This window comes from Lissotriton vulgaris, chromosome 6, assembly GCF_964263255.1.
Source record: "Lissotriton vulgaris chromosome 6, aLisVul1.2, whole genome shotgun sequence".
Classification (NCBI taxonomy): domain Eukaryota; kingdom Metazoa; phylum Chordata; class Amphibia; order Caudata; family Salamandridae; genus Lissotriton; species Lissotriton vulgaris.
In genome coordinates, this window is record NC_141694.1 from 1,631,160,016 (window position 1) to 1,631,181,089 (window position 21,074).

At 44.3% G+C, this 21,074-nt stretch overlaps 1 protein-coding gene across 1 annotated transcript in view; it reads left to right on the plus strand.

Moving 5' to 3' along the window:
• Positions 1 to 21,074, plus strand: part of THADA (THADA armadillo repeat containing) — a 1,588,234-nt gene that overhangs the window by 64,548 nt on the left and 1,502,612 nt on the right. The window contains exons 5-6 of the mRNA XM_086927803.1: positions 14,864 to 14,994; positions 20,100 to 20,248. Coding sequence (XP_086783929.1) covers positions 14,864 to 14,994; positions 20,100 to 20,248 — 280 coding nt within the window. The remainder of the gene's footprint in view (positions 1 to 14,863; positions 14,995 to 20,099; positions 20,249 to 21,074) is intronic.

Here is a 21,074-nt window from a genome sequence, read left to right on the forward strand (position 1 = left end):
GCCAATTCTTACACTGGGAAGGAAACAAGCTACCGGGGACCGGTTTCTGGCATTTCAGCCTCTTCGGCCCGGCTTGCTTGAATCCTGATGGTGCAATGAGCAAGGGACTCACATCTGAGTATACCCTTCCACGCTTAGGGTGGACAAAAATATTTACAACAAGGGGTGGTGAGGGACAGAGTCTCTGAATTAAACAGAATACTCTCACCCAGTCAAGAGATCAGGGCTAGATCCAACACCGTTTTTTAGCTCACTGCACCATCCCAGTTTCAGAACCTGGCTGTATGCAAATTAGTCTGTTCCTGTCCCAGTGCATGATGGGAACAGGGCAAACCAAACTACAAAAGCCAATTCTTACACTGGGAAGGAAACAAGCTACCGGGGACCGGTTTCTGGCATTTCAGCCTCTTCGGCCCGGCTTGCTTGAATCCTGATGGTGCAATGAGCAAGGGACTCACATCTGAGTATACCCTTCCACGCTTAGGGTGGACAAAAATATTTACAACAAGGGGTGGTGAGGGACAGAGTCTCTGAATTAAACAGAATACTCTCACCCAGTCAAGAGATCAGGGCTAGATCCAACACCGTTTTTTAGCTCACTGCACCATCCCAGTTTCAGAACCTGGCTGTATGCAAATTAGTCTGTTCCTGTCCCAGTGCATGATGGGAACAGGGCAAACCAAACTACAAAAGCCAATTCTTACACTGGGAAGGAAACAAGCTACCGGGGACCGGTTTCTGGCATTTCAGCCTCTTCGGCCCGGCTTGCTTGAATCCTGATGGTGCAATGAGCAAGGGACTCACATCTGAGTATACCCTTCCACGCTTAGGGTGGACAAAAATATTTACAACAAGGGGTGGTGAGGGACAGAGTCTCTGAATTAAACAGAATACTCTCACCCAGTCAAGAGATCAGGGCTAGATCCAACACCGTTTTTTAGCTCACTGCACCATCCCAGTTTCAGAACCTGGCTGTATGCAAATTAGTCTGTTCCTGTCCCAGTGCATGATGGGAACAGGGCAAACCAAACTACAAAAGCCAATTCTTACACTGGGAAGGAAACAAGCTACCGGGGACCGGTTTCTGGCATTTCAGCCTCTTCGGCCCGGCTTGCTTGAATCCTGATGGTGCAATGAGCAAGGGACTCACATCTGAGTATACCCTTCCACGCTTAGGGTGGACAAAAATATTTACAACAAGGGGTGGTGAGGGACAGAGTCTCTGAATTAAACAGAATACTCTCACCCAGTCAAGAGATCAGGGCTAGATCCAACACCGTTTTTTAGCTCACTGCACCATCCCAGTTTCAGAACCTGGCTGTATGCAAATTAGTCTGTTCCTGTCCCAGTGCATGATGGGAACAGGGCAAACCAAACTACAAAAGCCAATTCTTACACTGGGAAGGAAACAAGCTACCGGGGACCGGTTTCTGGCATTTCAGCCTCTTCGGCCCGGCTTGCTTGAATCCTGATGGTGCAATGAGCAAGGGACTCACATCTGAGTATACCCTTCCACGCTTAGGGTGGACAAAAATATTTACAACAAGGGGTGGTGAGGGACAGAGTCTCTGAATTAAACAGAATACTCTCACCCAGTCAAGAGATCAGGGCTAGATCCAACACCGTTTTTTAGCTCACTGCACCATCCCAGTTTCAGAACCTGGCTGTATGCAAATTAGTCTGTTCCTGTCCCAGTGCATGATGGGAACAGGGCAAACCAAACTACAAAAGCCAATTCTTACACTGGGAAGGAAACAAGCTACCGGGGACCGGTTTCTGGCATTTCAGCCTCTTCGGCCCGGCTTGCTTGAATCCTGATGGTGCAATGAGCAAGGGACTCACATCTGAGTATACCCTTCCACGCTTAGGGTGGACAAAAATATTTACAACAAGGGGTGGTGAGGGACAGAGTCTCTGAATTAAACAGAATACTCTCACCCAGTCAAGAGATCAGGGCTAGATCCAAAACCGTTTTTTAGCTCACTGCACCATCCCAGTTTCAGAACCTGGCTGTATGCAAATTAGTCTGTTCCTGTCCCAGTGCATGATGGGAACAGGGCAAACCAAACTACAAAAGCCAATTCTTACACTGGGAAGGAAACAAGCTACCGGGGACCGGTTTCTGGCATTTCAGCCTCTTCGGCCCGGCTTGCTTGAATCCTGATGGTGCAATGAGCAAGGGACTCACATCTGAGTATACCCTTCCACGCTTAGGGTGGACAAAAATATTTACAACAAGGGGTGGTGAGGGACAGAGTCTCTGAATTAAACAGAATACTCTCACCCAGTCAAGAGATCAGGGCTAGATCCAACACCGTTTTTTAGCTCACTGCACCATCCCAGTTTCAGAACCTGGCTGTATGCAAATTAGTCTGTTCCTGTCCCAGTGCATGATGGGAACAGGGCAAACCAAACTACAAAAGCCAATTCTTACACTGGGAAGGAAACAAGCTACCGGGGACCGGTTTCTGGCATTTCAGCCTCTTCGGCCCGGCTTGCTTGAATCCTGATGGTGCAATGAGCAAGGGACTCACATCTGAGTATACCCTTCCACGCTTAGGGTGGACAAAAATATTTACAACAAGGGGTGGTGAGGGACAGAGTCTCTGAATTAAACAGAATACTCTCACCCAGTCAAGAGATCAGGGCTAGATCCAACACCGTTTTTTAGCTCACTGCACCATCCCAGTTTCAGAACCTGGCTGTATGCAAATTAGTCTGTTCCTGTCCCAGTGCATGATGGGAACAGGGCAAACCAAACTACAAAAGCCAATTCTTACACTGGGAAGGAAACAAGCTACCGGGGACCGGTTTCTGGCATTTCAGCCTCTTCGGCCCGGCTTGCTTGAATCCTGATGGTGCAATGAGCAAGGGACTCACATCTGAGTATACCCTTCCACGCTTAGGGTGGACAAAAATATTTACAACAAGGGGTGGTGAGGGACAGAGTCTCTGAATTAAACAGAATACTCTCACCCAGTCAAGAGATCAGGGCTAGATCCAACACCGTTTTTTAGCTCACTGCACCATCCCAGTTTCAGAACCTGGCTGTATGCAAATTAGTCTGTTCCTGTCCCAGTGCATGATGGGAACAGGGCAAACCAAACTACAAAAGCCAATTCTTACACTGGGAAGGAAACAAGCTACCGGGGACCGGTTTCTGGCATTTCAGCCTCTTCGGCCCGGCTTGCTTGAATCCTGATGGTGCAATGAGCAAGGGACTCACATCTGAGTATACCCTTCCACGCTTAGGGTGGACAAAAATATTTACAACAAGGGGTGGTGAGGGACAGAGTCTCTGAATTAAACAGAATACTCTCACCCAGTCAAGAGATCAGGGCTAGATCCAACACCGTTTTTTAGCTCACTGCACCATCCCAGTTTCAGAACCTGGCTGTATGCAAATTAGTCTGTTCCTGTCCCAGTGCATGATGGGAACAGGGCAAACCAAACTACAAAAGCCAATTCTTACACTGGGAAGGAAACAAGCTACCGGGGACCGGTTTCTGGCATTTCAGCCTCTTCGGCCCGGCTTGCTTGAATCCTGATGGTGCAATGAGCAAGGGACTCACATCTGAGTATACCCTTCCACGCTTAGGGTGGACAAAAATATTTACAACAAGGGGTGGTGAGGGACAGAGTCTCTGAATTAAACAGAATACTCTCACCCAGTCAAGAGATCAGGGCTAGATCCAACACCGTTTTTTAGCTCACTGCACCATCCCAGTTTCAGAACCTGGCTGTATGCAAATTAGTCTGTTCCTGTCCCAGTGCATGATGGGAACAGGGCAAACCAAACTACAAAAGCCAATTCTTACACTGGGAAGGAAACAAGCTACCGGGGACCGGTTTCTGGCATTTCAGCCTCTTCGGCCCGGCTTGCTTGAATCCTGATGGTGCAATGAGCAAGGGACTCACATCTGAGTATACCCTTCCACGCTTAGGGTGGACAAAAATATTTACAACAAGGGGTGGTGAGGGACAGAGTCTCTGAATTAAACAGAATACTCTCACCCAGTCAAGAGATCAGGGCTAGATCCAACACCGTTTTTTAGCTCACTGCACCATCCCAGTTTCAGAACCTGGCTGTATGCAAATTAGTCTGTTCCTGTCCCAGTGCATGATGGGAACAGGGCAAACCAAACTACAAAAGCCAATTCTTACACTGGGAAGGAAACAAGCTACCGGGGACCGGTTTCTGGCATTTCAGCCTCTTCGGCCCGGCTTGCTTGAATCCTGATGGTGCAATGAGCAAGGGACTCACATCTGAGTATACCCTTCCACGCTTAGGGTGGACAAAAATATTTACAACAAGGGGTGGTGAGGGACAGAGTCTCTGAATTAAACAGAATACTCTCACCCAGTCAAGAGATCAGGGCTAGATCCAACACCGTTTTTTAGCTCACTGCACCATCCCAGTTTCAGAACCTGGCTGTATGCAAATTAGTCTGTTCCTGTCCCAGTGCATGATGGGAACAGGGCAAACCAAACTACAAAAGCCAATTCTTACACTGGGAAGGAAACAAGCTACCGGGGACCGGTTTCTGGCATTTCAGCCTCTTCGGCCCGGCTTGCTTGAATCCTGATGGTGCAATGAGCAAGGGACTCACATCTGAGTATACCCTTCCACGCTTAGGGTGGACAAAAATATTTACAACAAGGGGTGGTGAGGGACAGAGTCTCTGAATTAAACAGAATACTCTCACCCAGTCAAGAGATCAGGGCTAGATCCAACACCGTTTTTTAGCTCACTGCACCATCCCAGTTTCAGAACCTGGCTGTATGCAAATTAGTCTGTTCCTGTCCCAGTGCATGATGGGAACAGGGCAAACCAAACTACAAAAGCCAATTCTTACACTGGGAAGGAAACAAGCTACCGGGGACCGGTTTCTGGCATTTCAGCCTCTTCGGCCCGGCTTGCTTGAATCCTGATGGTGCAATGAGCAAGGGACTCACATCTGAGTATACCCTTCCACGCTTAGGGTGGACAAAAATATTTACAACAAGGGGTGGTGAGGGACAGAGTCTCTGAATTAAACAGAATACTCTCACCCAGTCAAGAGATCAGGGCTAGATCCAACACCGTTTTTTAGCTCACTGCACCATCCCAGTTTCAGAACCTGGCTGTATGCAAATTAGTCTGTTCCTGTCCCAGTGCATGATGGGAACAGGGCAAACCAAACTACAAAAGCCAATTCTTACACTGGGAAGGAAACAAGCTACCGGGGACCGGTTTCTGGCATTTCAGCCTCTTCGGCCCGGCTTGCTTGAATCCTGATGGTGCAATGAGCAAGGGACTCACATCTGAGTATACCCTTCCACGCTTAGGGTGGACAAAAATATTTACAACAAGGGGTGGTGAGGGACAGAGTCTCTGAATTAAACAGAATACTCTCACCCAGTCAAGAGATCAGGGCTAGATCCAACACCGTTTTTTAGCTCACTGCACCATCCCAGTTTCAGAACCTGGCTGTATGCAAATTAGTCTGTTCCTGTCCCAGTGCATGATGGGAACAGGGCAAACCAAACTACAAAAGCCAATTCTTACACTGGGAAGGAAACAAGCTACCGGGGACCGGTTTCTGGCATTTCAGCCTCTTCGGCCCGGCTTGCTTGAATCCTGATGGTGCAATGAGCAAGGGACTCACATCTGAGTATACCCTTCCACGCTTAGGGTGGACAAAAATATTTACAACAAGGGGTGGTGAGGGACAGAGTCTCTGAATTAAACAGAATACTCTCACCCAGTCAAGAGATCAGGGCTAGATCCAACACCGTTTTTTAGCTCACTGCACCATCCCAGTTTCAGAACCTGGCTGTATGCAAATTAGTCTGTTCCTGTCCCAGTGCATGATGGGAACAGGGCAAACCAAACTACAAAAGCCAATTCTTACACTGGGAAGGAAACAAGCTACCGGGGACCGGTTTCTGGCATTTCAGCCTCTTCGGCCCGGCTTGCTTGAATCCTGATGGTGCAATGAGCAAGGGACTCACATCTGAGTATACCCTTCCACGCTTAGGGTGGACAAAAATATTTACAACAAGGGGTGGTGAGGGACAGAGTCTCTGAATTAAACAGAATACTCTCACCCAGTCAAGAGATCAGGGCTAGATCCAACACCGTTTTTTAGCTCACTGCACCATCCCAGTTTCAGAACCTGGCTGTATGCAAATTAGTCTGTTCCTGTCCCAGTGCATGATGGGAACAGGGCAAACCAAACTACAAAAGCCAATTCTTACACTGGGAAGGAAACAAGCTACCGGGGACCGGTTTCTGGCATTTCAGCCTCTTCGGCCCGGCTTGCTTGAATCCTGATGGTGCAATGAGCAAGGGACTCACATCTGAGTATACCCTTCCACGCTTAGGGTGGACAAAAATATTTACAACAAGGGGTGGTGAGGGACAGAGTCTCTGAATTAAACAGAATACTCTCACCCAGTCAAGAGATCAGGGCTAGATCCAACACCGTTTTTTAGCTCACTGCACCATCCCAGTTTCAGAACCTGGCTGTATGCAAATTAGTCTGTTCCTGTCCCAGTGCATGATGGGAACAGGGCAAACCAAACTACAAAAGCCAATTCTTACACTGGGAAGGAAACAAGCTACCGGGGACCGGTTTCTGGCATTTCAGCCTCTTCGGCCCGGCTTGCTTGAATCCTGATGGTGCAATGAGCAAGGGACTCACATCTGAGTATACCCTTCCACGCTTAGGGTGGACAAAAATATTTACAACAAGGGGTGGTGAGGGACAGAGTCTCTGAACTAAACAGAATACTCTCACCCAGTCAAGAGATCAGGGCTAGATCCAACACCGTTTTTTAGCTCACTGCACCAGCCGGGCCGAAGAGGCTGAAATGCCAGAAACCGGTCCCCGGTAGCTTGTCTCCTTTCTGGTAAAGAATTGGCTTGGTAGTTTAGTCTGCCCTGTTCCCATGATGCACTGGGCCAGGGACAGACTGATTTGCATATAGCCAGATTCTGAGCTGGGATGGGGCAGTGAGATAAATAACGGTGATGGATCAAGCCCTGATCTTTGGACTGGGTAAGAGTGGTCTGCTCAATTCAGACACTCTGTTCATCACCACCCCCTTTTGTAAATCGATTTTGGCCACTATAGGTGTGGCAGGGTATACTCAGACATGAGTCCCTTTCTCACTGCTCCATCAGGATTCAAGCAAGCCGGGCCGAAGAGGCTGAAATGCCAGAAACCGGTCCCCGGTAGCTTGTCTCCTTTCTGGTAAAGAATTGGCTTGGTAGTTTAGTCTGCCCTGTTCCCATGATGCACTGGGCCAGGGACAGACTGATTTGCATATAGCCAGATTCTGAGCTGGGATGGGGCAGTGAGATAAATAACGGTGATGGATCAAGCCCTGATCTTTGGACTGGGTAAGAGTGGTCTGCTCAATTCAGACACTCTGTTCATCACCACCCCCTTTTGTAAATCGATTTTGGGCACTATAGGTGTGGCAGGGTATACTCAGACATGAGTCCCTTTCTCACTGCTCCATCAGGATTCAAGCAAGCCGGGCCGATGAGGCTGAAATGCCAGAAACCGGTCCCCGGTAGCTTGTCTCCTTTCTGGTAAAGAATTGGCTTGGTAGTTTAGTCTGCCCTGTTCCCATGATGCACTGGGCCAGGGACAGACTGATTTGCATATAGCCAGATTCTGAGCTGGGATGGGGCAGTGAGATAAATAACGGTGATGGATCAAGCCCTGATCTTTGGACTGGGTAAGAGTGGTCTGCTCAATTCAGACACTCTGTTCATCACCACCCCCTTTTGTAAATCGATTTTGGCCACTATAGGTGTGGCAGGGTATACTCAGACATGAGTCCCTTTCTCACTGCTCCATCAGGATTCAAGCAAGCCGGGCCGAAGAGGCTGAAATGCCAGAAACCGGTCCCCGGTAGCTTGTCTCCTTTCTGGTAAAGAATTGGCTTGGTAGTTTAGTCTGCCCTGTTCCCATGATGCACTGGGCCAGGGACAGACTGATTTGCATATAGCCAGATTCTGAGCTGGGATGGGGCAGTGAGATAAATAACGGTGATGGATCAAGCCCTGATCTTTGGACTGGGTAAGAGTGGTCTGCTCAATTCAGACACTCTGTTCATCACCACCCCCTTTTGTAAATCGATTTTGGCCACTATAGGTGTGGCAGGGTATACTCAGACATGAGTCCCTTTCTCACTGCTCCATCAGGATTCAAGCAAGCCGGGCCGAAGAGGCTGAAATGCCAGAAACCGGTCCCCGGTAGCTTGTCTCCTTTCTGGTAAAGAATTGGCTTGGTAGTTTAGTCTGCCCTGTTCCCATGATGCACTGGGCCAGGGACAGACTGATTTGCATATAGCCAGATTCTGAGCTGGGATGGGGCAGTGAGATAAATAACGGTGATGGATCAAGCCCTGATCTTTGGACTGGGTAAGAGTGGTCTGCTCAATTCAGACACTCTGTTCATCACCACCCCCTTTTGTAAATCGACTTTGGCCACTATAGGTGTGGCAGGGTATACTCCGACATGAGTCCCTTTCTCACTGCTCCATCAGGATTCAAGCAAGCCGGGCCGAAGAGGCTGAAATGCCAGAAACCGGTCCCCGGTAGCTTGTCTCCTTTCTGGTAAAGAATTGGCTTGGTAGTTTAGTCTGCCCTGTTCCCATGATGCACTGGGCCAGGGACAGACTGATTTGCATATAGCCAGATTCTGAGCTGGGATGGGGCAGTGAGATAAATAACGGTGATGGATCAAGCCCTGATCTTTGGACTGGGTAAGAGTGGTCTGCTCAATTCAGACACTCTGTTCATCACCACCCCCTTTTGTAAATCCATATGCAAGGGTAGGCTGACAACTTGTTGATAGGTATGTTGTGTGACCATACCAAATCCCAAATATGCCCCTTAGCATGGGTAGGTAATTAGACCTGTTGCGTGAAAGATGAAGAAGACATGAGGTCAAAGAAGTCTTTGTCCTTGGAATTTGCTTGAGAGTTGTCATGTCAGAAATTTAAATCCTCAATTACCAGCAACTCAAAGACAGAGTTAAGGGCACGGTGGGCGATAATGGCCCCCCCCACACTACTTCTGAGAGCCTCAGTTAGTGTTACAAATATTATATTGAGAGGGTAATGCCTCCAAGATATCCGGTATGGATGACTCCTACAGCCAGGGCTCTGTAAGACAGAATATGTGTAGTGCGTTTTCCTCCCTCAAGTTTTAGATTTCAGTGCTATGCTTATTCAAGGACCTGGTATTGAGAATAACAATGTGTACGGAATGATAGGAAGTGTTAGGGGGCAAAGAGAGGAGGAGAGTTGAACAAAGTGGAACCAGGTAGGGTGGGAAACGGAGAATACTCCGTCGAAGGAGGGTTTCTAAGTAAGCCTGCTCTCTACAAGGTCTAAGCAACCTTTCAATCCAGGGGAGGACTGACCGGTGTTAAACTATGTAGCTCCAAGTCTGAATAGTAACAAAAACGGGCAGGGTCCCTGGCCCCTGTCCCTGGTAGTCTTGCCTTTGGTACCCCAGATATACACCCACTTCACACATGCCCGTCCCTGCACATTTATAGGGCTTCTAATGAGCAACCATAAAGAACTAGACTGCTAACTTTCAAAATGGTGGACAAAATCGAGCTAAGCCGAGCAAGATAAAGTAGAGTAAACAATATTATAAAGCACACAGTTAAAAAAACATAGCCCGGTGCAAAAATAGCAATGATTTAGTGCCTCAGAGCACCAAACAAACTTCCCTCCCAGAGTAATTGGATTGATAAACGGATTAGCAGCATGGCTGTGGACCCACTTTACAGCTCATTCATTGTTGTGTGGATTTAATGTCCTCCACACACCTACTCTGCATATTTTTTCCCATGCTGAACCATTCACTGCGCATTCTAAAACAAACCGTGCAAACACCTCAACCATGGTCTACATACCAGCCTCAAAATTCTGCAGTTACGCATCGGACCCCAGTACTTTCACAATTACTCTATTCGTGCCTGCGTTGTGCACTCGTTTCCTTGGTCTACCTAGCTTTTACCATATGCACTGTGCACTTTCTGCACCATGTTCTTCCTACTCTTTACCTTTGGTCTTCCTGTGTTCTGATTGAAACTACCATGGGCTCCACACTGTACCTGCTTTGCTGTGCTTTTGCTGACTGCCCACCCTCACCCACACTCACACTCTCCAGCAGCAGCAAAGAAACTCTACACACTATCACCCATGCTCTCTTCACCGTCAATCAGACCTTCTTGAATGCCATTCCCATGATTTGCTTGCCCTCTGACTCTGGCTACCCTGGTCTCCACACTCTACCTGTTTTGCTGTGCTCTTGCTGCCTGCCCTCAACCAGGCTCTGCTCACCCTCAGTCACGCCACCTCCAAAGTCAAATACACTTTAAACCAACGTCAAACACGTCAACCATGCTCACCCAAACGTCAACCATACTTTCCCCAACCACAGACATGCTCTGCACATTCTCTTCCACGTTTTGCAAATAAATGACACGGATGACAAATATTAGCAAGGAAAGTAGATATAGTCATAACGTGATACTTTAACAACAGTTTAAGCTTGTTTCTATTCAGTTTTATGTGAACTGTGACCTTTCTACATTGCTCCTCTTTTATTGCAGGAAGTTAAAAACATAATTTGTGCCCTTACCTCCATTTGTAATATTTTCCTAAGAATTAGGGGAATCTTTGCCCAGCTATTTTATTTGCAGAATATGGGGGACATGATAGTCGTGAATTTATTTCTATCTGAGGCATTATAGGAGAATGTTTTGTTTGCCCTTTACTCCCCTGGTCTCACAGTTGTATTTTTTGCTTTAGTCTGCATAGACTAGTGTATGGCTTTTTATGTCAGAGCCATGAAGTTATACAGGCAAATTGCATCATAGAAGGAAGTGCAGATATTTCCTAATGACCAAACTGCTTGGTAGTTGGTCTGTGGCTGACAGTCGGCGTCTATAGCTAGCCTTGACTCTCTGGGATAGCTCTTACAAGCACCAATGTTAATGCTATCCCCGCGGTAGTAGACACACTGAAATAATGAAACACTGACTCCATGGATTGAGCCCTTTCCAGCCACATCTTTGAACAATAATTCATATCATCAAAGGAGCTAAACCAATAATATCTTCCAACTAACTTAAACCCACCTCGGCGGGGCATATGAAAGTGGCTGTGCTCTGAGGTTCTTATAATAATCTATGGATAAAACCATTTTCCACCTGTTGGAGAGTTTTTGAATTACTATACCCCCATAGGCCCCGCCATAATTCCCCACCCATATGCATTTGCTCTTATACATTTTTTGTTTCTCTCGTCAGTTTATGATATAACCTATGCGCAAACCAGAAAACAGCTCGGTTGCTTTGCTAAATTGCTGTCATCTAGAAGTTAAAGGAGGTGGGGGGGGGCGGTTTAGTGATGATTTACAATGAATTCGTACATAATAAAAGGTCTAAAACTTTTTAACTGGACAACCCCTATTCAATAAGACTTGGACTTGGTATTAAGTGGACCATAGGTCATCATAAATGATTTAGAAAAGTGCACCTTTAAATCCAAATCCTCTATAAAAGACAAAAATAAATCAAGAAGACCATTTGCAGTTTTTGCATAAAGGACTACATCATCTGCATGTAACAAAATTGGAGTGGAGTGTTTCCCCATCTGATGCATGTCCTTTCCCATAAGAGAGATGCAGGGACAGGCGGAAAGCAACAATTGAAAAAAACATTTGCAATGCAATAGGTCTCGCATTTACGCAAGACCTATTGCTTTCCAAATGGTAGGCATCATGACAACAGGGACAGTGCGTGGGTTTGAGAAGGCACGGACAACGGGAAGGCAAGCGGGGGGTGGGGGGATTTCACGGACAACGCAAGGATGGGGGCGCGAGAAGGCACAGACAACAATGGGAGAAGGCACGGACAACGGGAGGGCAGGTGGGGGGGAGAAGGTACGACACGTGACGGCGGGTGGGGGTGGGGGAGCTGGGGGGAGAAGGCACCAAAGCACGTCGTGCCTGCAGTAGGTGAACCTCATTAAAGGAAATAGTGCTCACAGTCTAATAAACACGTACCGTGTAACACTCGAAGTAAAGGGGCCAGTTGCCATGGGAGGAGACAGATGAAGAGGAGGAGGTACTAAGGAGGGAGTAACAAGCCTATTGACGAATCAGAAGCCAGCATTTAGGACAGACCATGATACAAGCCAATAGCAAATATGGGCTGAGAATTGGCGGAGCTTCTATTAATCTACTCCTCTACAATAAGCTTCGCAGAGCAGCGCATGCACGCTGGCTCTAGTCTTGACCTAATAAATGACTGTCCAACTCACTGATATGTAGTTAAAAAAAGGGTGCCAGGATGCATTTCTGGCATACACCATGAATAGATTTGCAGCGCCTTGACACCCTACGGGTATGTAGTGCGCTTTATAAATGTCATTGATTGATTGATTGATTGATTGATTGATTTAATTTGGGAAGTGCACTCACTCTGCAGACCATAATGTACCTTGACTATAGTACCCAATGCTGACATCTTATCAGGGTAACTAATTACTTTTCAACCCCCATCCCCCCCCCCCCTCTTCCCCTCTTTCTCCTTTAAGATCCAAAGTTTATAATGATTTACCAAGTCAAAAGAACAAGAGAGGTCGTCCATGAATGTTAGTGTAAAGCATTCCCCCCTTGTCCTTGACGTGTTCCCTTATTAAGCGGTAGAGATTAAAACATTGCTCTACTGTGCAATCCCTGGAGGAGAACCTAACTGTAGTTCTGATACAATATTTGGTTTTTCAACCTAATTCTCTAGTCTAAACAGAAGTAATCACCACGAGTTCCTAGCGGAGGAGCCAGAAAGGAACTAGGACAATAGCAACTGGAAAATTTCCCATCCCCTTTCTTCGAAGATAGGTTCTATAATTGCTACCTTCCAGGAGTCTAAAATTGGCCCTGCCACTACTGCTCTCAAAACATTCAAAATTGGCAGGCCCATAAAAGTTTTTTCTAGCTAAACATATCTATAAGGATACCATCTGGCCCAGGGACATCTTTAACATCAATTCAAGCTGCAAAAAGCCTACTACTCTGCAGGATCCAGTGCTACAACCTGACCTGTATTCAGTGTTTATTTATTGTGAATTTCAGTGGTGTGTTTTTCAGGGTTTGCCAAATCTTTTGAAATCCGTGCTTCTTGGTGCTTATTCAGCTGTCTAACATCAAAATGGGAAAATACTGTTTTTCCAGTGTTTGCAAAGCATGTTTTTCCAGTGATTGTTATAAAGCACATATTTAATTTAAAGAAAAATGAATAAAGGATATGTAGTGTATTTCTGTTGGCAGTGTGTCCAACCAACTTATGTTAGACTGTTTTAAGCATAGAAAGTCTGTGTATTGCATTCTGATTTACTCTCACATCTCATTACCCTTTCTCACAAATTACTAACCACACTAACAGTCTTCCAACCCGATCTCCTCCCTCACGAAGCAGTGCTACATATTTCCTGTAGGTCTATAATCACAGACTTCCCAATAATCTACTGTATTTGGCCTCAGCCTATAAAACTTGGGTATTCATTATATTTGACTTTTGAGAGCTCTCTTGTTGTTCTGAAGTCTCGTTTTTTGTTTTAATGTCTTTTTACTTCAATGGTAGGTTTTGCTGCTCATTACCCTCTTGACTATTTGATAGGCTACCAATTCTGTCAGTACATTTTGGGGTTTTCCAGCATTTTCTCTAGAGTAAGCTACCATTGCCTGCCTTATCTCTCCCCTGAAAGCGGTCATTTCTAATAATCACCATGATAGAATGAATTTTACCTAATGCATTGTTAGCAATTAAGAACTATTGTTGACAAGGCCTTATCTAAAACTCTAAGGGCATTGCCAGACAACAATGATCTGCTATTAGGAACATGTAGCGTCATCTGTGTAAATCATGTAATGGGGTATAGCACAAGTATTCTCTAAGAGCACCAGGATACAATTACGGTTGATGACGCTCTACAAATCCACATAACATAACACGTTGGTCTCTGTTACCAACCCGACTTTTAAATTGTTTATTTCACATGCCACTTTGTGTCTCCATAAAGGAAGGGTATAATCTGTCTAGCTCTGTATTTAAAACACAGTTTAATCAACCCTGCATAATATCGGTGTTCAGAAATTGTGCAGAAAACATCTCCAGAAACAGAGTTTGGGAAATATAAGGTGTCTAAACACAAATTATCATCAAACAGTCTCCGTCTATCCTGCCTTGTGTTATAAAAATAACTTTAGCTTAAGTCCTCCTGGTTTGCATGGGTTTATATTACCATATATCTCCCAGACAGCGCCCCTCTTGCAAATGAGGAGTAAGGGATATAAAATAACTTACTCTGTCATTGCGTTTTCAGTTATGCTCTATCTGCTTCATAAGTGTGCTTCTTGCAGGAAGGCAATGCGTGCACCACATCTGCAAAGACATTTGTATACCTTGTGTCACTTATCTCCCTCACATTCCACAATAAACATTTGCCATTTGTTTAATAGTAGCTCATGAATTAGTTCCACCTCAATTCTATGCATTACGTTCCCAGACAGCTTCAGTGTCACTTCCATATTCGATATCAACGTAGGTTTTTTCAGATTTCGACATGCAAGTTTCAAGTCCACCAACATAGAATTTCAAAGTGCGCCAAAACCAGCAATTGATTGTCTGTCGCAAAACATTTCATACTTGGGATTTCCAAATAGAGATTTGGATGGAATCGCTATTTGGAATTCGCTATTTCTAGACTTTTTACTTCCGGCCCTAAATGTACTTGCAAATAAATGTGCTTATAACCCTTTGCTGCTTTTTGCCTCTAGGTTGCACCTTTACTGGAGGAGCTGCACCAATCCTCCGTCTGCCTTGCCATGATTCAGAATTGTCTGGAGGTTTTAACAATGATGTATTTCTCAGTTGATTCAAAGAACCCATTGAAGAAGGTGTTATCCAGGTATATTTTAAATATATTCTAATTATTTAAATTTCCTAATAGAAATGTTGCCATTATGCAGTTTCAGCTATTTCACAACAGTACACTCGTCTAAGGCAATTTTGAACTGTATTTTTCACCTTAAAGAAAACTCCTCCTTTACAGCCTAGGTGGATTTGTATTTGCCAAATTATTGCAGTTTGTGGTTTGACAAAATCAGGGGCTGTCATTTTTCGGTGAATCCCATCTTTCAAAAATGTAGTAAAGTTATTGGTGGGTGTACGTTAAAGGTACACTATAGTTTTTAGTTAGTCCCAAAAACTGTAGAACAGGGCTGAATATTTTATCATAATGATTCCAAGACTGAACCATAGAGGAGGCCTTTTGCAGAAAGGAACCTAGGCAGGCATTCTGTTTGTATTATATCAGGGGTCTCCAAATTATGACCCACGGCCCTCTACAAGATTTTATCTGGCTCACCACAACTTTAGCATTAATAAGCTAAATGTAATTTCTTCATTCTTTCCCAAAGATTTGGATTCTGATGATCAAAGGGAAATCTAAATCCAATTCCTTTTGCAGCCTGTGACAGCAGAGCCTATTGAATCTTCTCTGATATTTAAAATTAATAAAAAAATGGATAGCCTGCTTTTCATATCTACTGTTAAGCAATTGATTATTTTGTCGGAGCGTTTACCAATGTTTGACATGTTTACTCATTTTATATAATTTCTCAGTTTATGCACGACATTTTCTTTGTAATTGTTACATTTCTCTTTTGTTTTCTTTGTAAATGTCACATTTATTTTTTGTTATGAATCACATCATGCTGATAACAAAAAAGATTCAAGTAAACCCTATTCATTCCTTTAAATTTTATTTGTTCATTTATAAAACTGATATTTTTCAGCCCACAAATATTTGTAAAAATGTACGTAGTGACCCTCGTATTGAAAAGCGTGGAGACCCCTGTATTATAGTAACACTCGAATAAGCTTTCTTATGTATTTTCCCCTTACAGCCTTGAAAAAGCTTAGAATCATACATGCTAGAGCAAAACATGTACTGGTAGATCCTACTAAAAGAATAATTTGTCCTCTTGAAGAGATACATCATTTAAACTGAACTAAGACCTCATCTCCCAAAATGTACACATTTGTTAGCAATGCCAAGTACCAGAAAAGTGGTGTACCTGTGAAATGAAGTTAACTCACAACACGGCCTAGCATATCTCTTCATGGCACGTTTGTGATTGTTAAAAATGGAAGTGATTGGTGGTTGTACATGAAATATTTTTAAAATATGGTACTCCATAATTCCATTACTGCACATAAGTGAACATTGGAAATTAATGTCACTCCGATTTCATGTTATACTTTTCCTTGTTTGTCTTTACTATTCTAATGGGGAAAAAGCATCTCTCAGAATGATTTTGCTCATCATAGACCTAAGTATCAATGTTTCTAGTTCCTTACAGTTCTTATCAAGTTGTTTACACTTGTGCACTTATTAAGGCATAGGCAGTGATAAAGGAATAATTCCTCACAAAGATACATGTTCAGCATGTGCAGAGACCGAGTATGTACAGCATGTGTAGTACCAGACTATTTTACCCTTAGATATCAAGATTAAGGTTACCAGATTATTCTAGGTAACCAAGAATGTAATGGTGCATGTATGACTTTTTCTTCTGCAAGTCATTGCTTTCATGTACCTTGGTTTAGTTGGGTCAAATGAAATGAAATAGGGCTGTAACTCCCAGAATGCATTAAGTTGTTAAAGAAAAACCCAGAACAGAAATGCTTATAATTGTTGGTAAGGAGTCATTTGGTAGCCTCAGTCTCAAAACTGGTAGAGCAAGGATTGGCAAGGATTGGCAGAAGCAGTGCAGAACAGACACATTCCATGCACCATATCACACATACCACCAGAATTAGGTCATGGATGAACTGTCTGAATACCTACTATGCCATCCATCTTGCCCACTCCTAGTACCTACAGCTCTGCAAAATTTCTTGAAGCACACATGACTACCTCTGGTGACATCCTATTTCCTGCAACTCCCCCTTCCTCTCACGCTAGAGGCTGTTTTATCATATTGCAATAGGACCAGTTCAGGGTGTAATGCAAGGATAGACATGCCCATAGGTTCACTCGCCTATAATGTCGTAATTATTGCTCACAATCAGATACCATTAGATGAACACCTTTAGTGCACCTAAAAGGGAGGTCCATATAACTACCCCATACATTGGCGAGAGAGATCTTCCATTATGAAACACAAGCAGAACAGAGCACCGAAACCACAAATAACACCAGACTCCGGAAGCAGTACAAGACTAAATTGTAGAAATGCACTCTAAAATGTATTTGAACATACTCCAAACATTGCCACAGCCAATAGATCAGACCTATACTAAAAGTGTCCCTGTATCGACTGGTGAATTTTGTGCGTAGTTTCTGGTGTGTTCTTTGCGGCTCTTTTTCTAATTTAAAAGTTTTAATCACATCTAGCTGAATGTATTTAGGCTACATTGTTGGCGGGCCTGCAGAATTCCTGTGCCTCTGCTCCATTTTGAGGGTTAGCGGTGGAGAGCAATGCTCCCCCTCCTCCACCGCCCACCCCCAAAGGAGGAAAGGAAATGCTGTCTGCCCATCTATGGCTGCAGTAAAGGTGCAAATGAAAAGGTTGATTTTTCTTAAATTTACCTCCAATAAGTTGGCATTCCTGGGAAACATTTCGCCTTCCCCCAAGATTAGAATACCCAGTTTCCTCACATATGTATTTAAAGGCCTTGCCTTCCAGTTGACCAAGCATCCTAAATGTGTACCTGACAATCGTGCCTCTCTCACCACAGACGTTGCCCGGTGCAAATCCCATTGTTATAGGTACCACTACTGTCCTATTGAAACTATAGCTGGTGGCACTAGTGCCATTGCTACTGGTTCTAATAATGTTGCTACCAGGCTATCCAGTCCCACTGCTAGTAGTGATGCTTAGTTATTTGTATTTTATAGTGCACAGTGTGCCATTAGGATGGCCTCATGGCGCTGTCTGATACCTCCTAGGCTCTGGTTGCCATTAGTGGCAGTCGTGTTATTAGCACTGGTGCTGAACCTACTCTTAATAGGACATGTATTGTGTTGGCTCTAGTGCTACTACTGATACTACTACTGGTTCCTCTAGTTCGTACCTCTACACCAGTAGTACCTTTGCTCTACCTAGTAATATTACAGCTCCTTCTGCTAAAAGTACCAGTACTAATTGGCACCAGTAAAAGTATTGTGTCAGTAGTAGTAATCCCAGCGTTGGCACTATAGGCAGCAGTAGTAGTGGTATGTCTTGCAGTAGTTTCAACATTAGGAGTACTAGTGGTACCAGTAATAGCAACTGTATTGGAGGGTCTATTAGTGCTTCTAACTTTTAGTAGGATGTGTAATATTTGAGCAGTCTCAAGACTAATAGTACTAGAAGCAGTTGTAGGACCAATAATAGTAGTGGTAAAAGTAGTTGCAACAGTCATAATAGAGGGTGGATTAGTAGTGCCTGGTGCCTTATTATCAATCAGGTGCCCAGCCCTGGTTTCCTGGTCTGCAGCGCAGTAAATGTGTCTGGCACAGCCAGGATTGTCCTACCGGTTTGAAAAAAACCTAAAAACACACACAGATCTCAGGCACTGCAGCTGGAGCAGCAGTTTCATTGCAGCTTTCACAAGAGTAACCAAAAGTACCTGCTGTTTGTCACATGTGAATTCAGTTTTCTGTTTCCTGTGTACGCACTGGGTTTCAACCACTCTTCTTAACCCGAGCAAGATTACGCGGGTCCAAGATCACTCAGTCACAGGCATACATACACCAGGTCATAGCAGGCAGGCCTTTGATGTCTGATGAGTTGGGAAATCCTTCTCCGCCATTTTCTGAGAAACATTGAGTAGATCTCTATGCAGTGTTGAGATATTGAGGCAGCATAGTGGCGGGGAAATAATGCTTTTGATGATAATACAGTACAGTGGGGGAATATTTAACATAGTGTACAGGGAGAAAGGGCCACTGAAAAAGGTTTTGATGCTGGTACAGTGTCCAGGAAAACTGTTAGAGCCTATAGTTAAATGTTAATATTCTGAGTAAATCTAAATTAAAATAGTGTTCATTTATACTTTTTGCATCCATAAAACAAACCAAGACATTAACTTGTACTACATAATTTCAAAGCTAACCTTCAGCTACATTTTGCACTGTTGTAAACACATGCAAGAAAAGCTGCTCCTAATTATGTGAAGTTTCATGTTAGCTTAAACTATGCTCTCTTTTTTGTATCATATTTCCCCTTCTAAAGTATGTTTTACTTTGTATTTATCTATTTGTAATATTGAGATGAGGAGATGCAACTTGGCTTTGAACATATTAGTCCAACTGAGCAGACTTTCTAAAGGGTTTCCTACGCGCTAATTATCCCTTTTAATGGTCTTGTATTCCAGCCCAGCTGTCGCCAGACAATTATGTGAGAATCACCAGCAGAGGGACTTTGGCTCTGCCTATGTTGGGAGCCAAGTGTACATGATTGGGCAGAAGTTATGCCCTTCCACAAAAAAGTGCGTGCCCTGCTCACAGCTGTGATCATTTTGTTTATCCAGCTGCCCAAGGTTAAACATTCAGGGGCACCCACACATCATGGTAATGCTAGCAAAGTTTCTTAGGTAACTGGATAATATATGGCGTTTTTCTCTACCAGTAGCACAGAGGGGAGAAGGTAGTCATTAACGTACATGTATTTTTAGGTCTGGCTTCATAGTGCATTTATAAGCTCGACCTATTGGCATTGCCAATGCTTGTTCAATTTTCCGTTGGGCAGGTGGACACTAAGAAATACCCAGTGCTAATTTCTGAAGGTGAAACTTTCATAATGTGCATGCATTGCTGCAAAATCTATATTCTATGTCATAAATATTCATGTATCAAATACCGCATCTTTCTTTTGAAAGCAATTCGGTAAAAGGCCATGTGTGTTTTCAAGGCCAATCTGTGTTGTGTTTGACAGAAGTTGATGGCACCACTTGTTAACATGTAACATTTCGTTCTCTGATTTGTGTTTTAACTTTTCTCTGTTTTTCTGTTTTGTGCTATAGCTCTTTGGATAGCATTCACCAGCACTTTAGCACAGAAGCTCGTTACACTTTCACAAGCTGCCTTCGAGAAGAATTACAAAATATAGAGCGTTCCGTGCACAGACAGGTGCTGGATAATCTTTCGAGCTGCATGGAGAACTTCACTCTAGGTAATCTCTTTTGTCACAGTGAAATATCAGAGTGCTGAGTGCTTGTTTGCTGCGGAGCTGGCAGTAGTTCCAGGGACCAGTTGCTGCTGGACTTGCCATGCCACCACAGCCAATTGATCTTACAATTGTGTGTCAGACTGGACAGAAACAAACAGTCCTGGGAAATAACTATTTTGCAGTCTATAATCTCAGCTCTGGTTTCTAAGGCACAGCATTGGCAGGGCCACCTGAGCAACTATGCTGCTGCCCATCCATGTATGTATATGCTGGATACCCTTGAGCACAGCACGTGTGACACGCAGCGCTCTACAAAGTATAAAACACACTCAACACCAACAACACTCTAAATTTGCTCACCTCAAATGTCTGCTTTTCTATCAAAGTCTTTAAGCGTAGGATTAGGACAGTGCCATCTATTAAGAGATAGAAAGGGACAAATTCCCCCATGGTCATATATAAGTAACTGTCTATTAATTAGAGTCCTTCTCTAAATGACAGTGTTTTTCTTATTCTCATTCCCTCAAAGACATGATTCATAACCCCAATGCAACATTACATTGAATCCAGGTACTGAAGGATAATAGGGGCTGGTTTACAGCGATTAAAAGTCTGTAATAAAGGTTTTAAAATGCGTGCCCTAGGGGGCGTGGCTAGCAGCCGACAATGGCGGCAGCCTAGAAGGAGAGCTCCGTGACTGAGGTGGCTCCCTGGATCAATCCGTACATCCATCCGTTCCTGTAACTTCCCAAGCGGGAAGGCACGGAAGCCTAGGACCAAGCGGCGACAAACCGTGCAAGCGGGACCTCGATCCGAGGTCGGGAAGTGC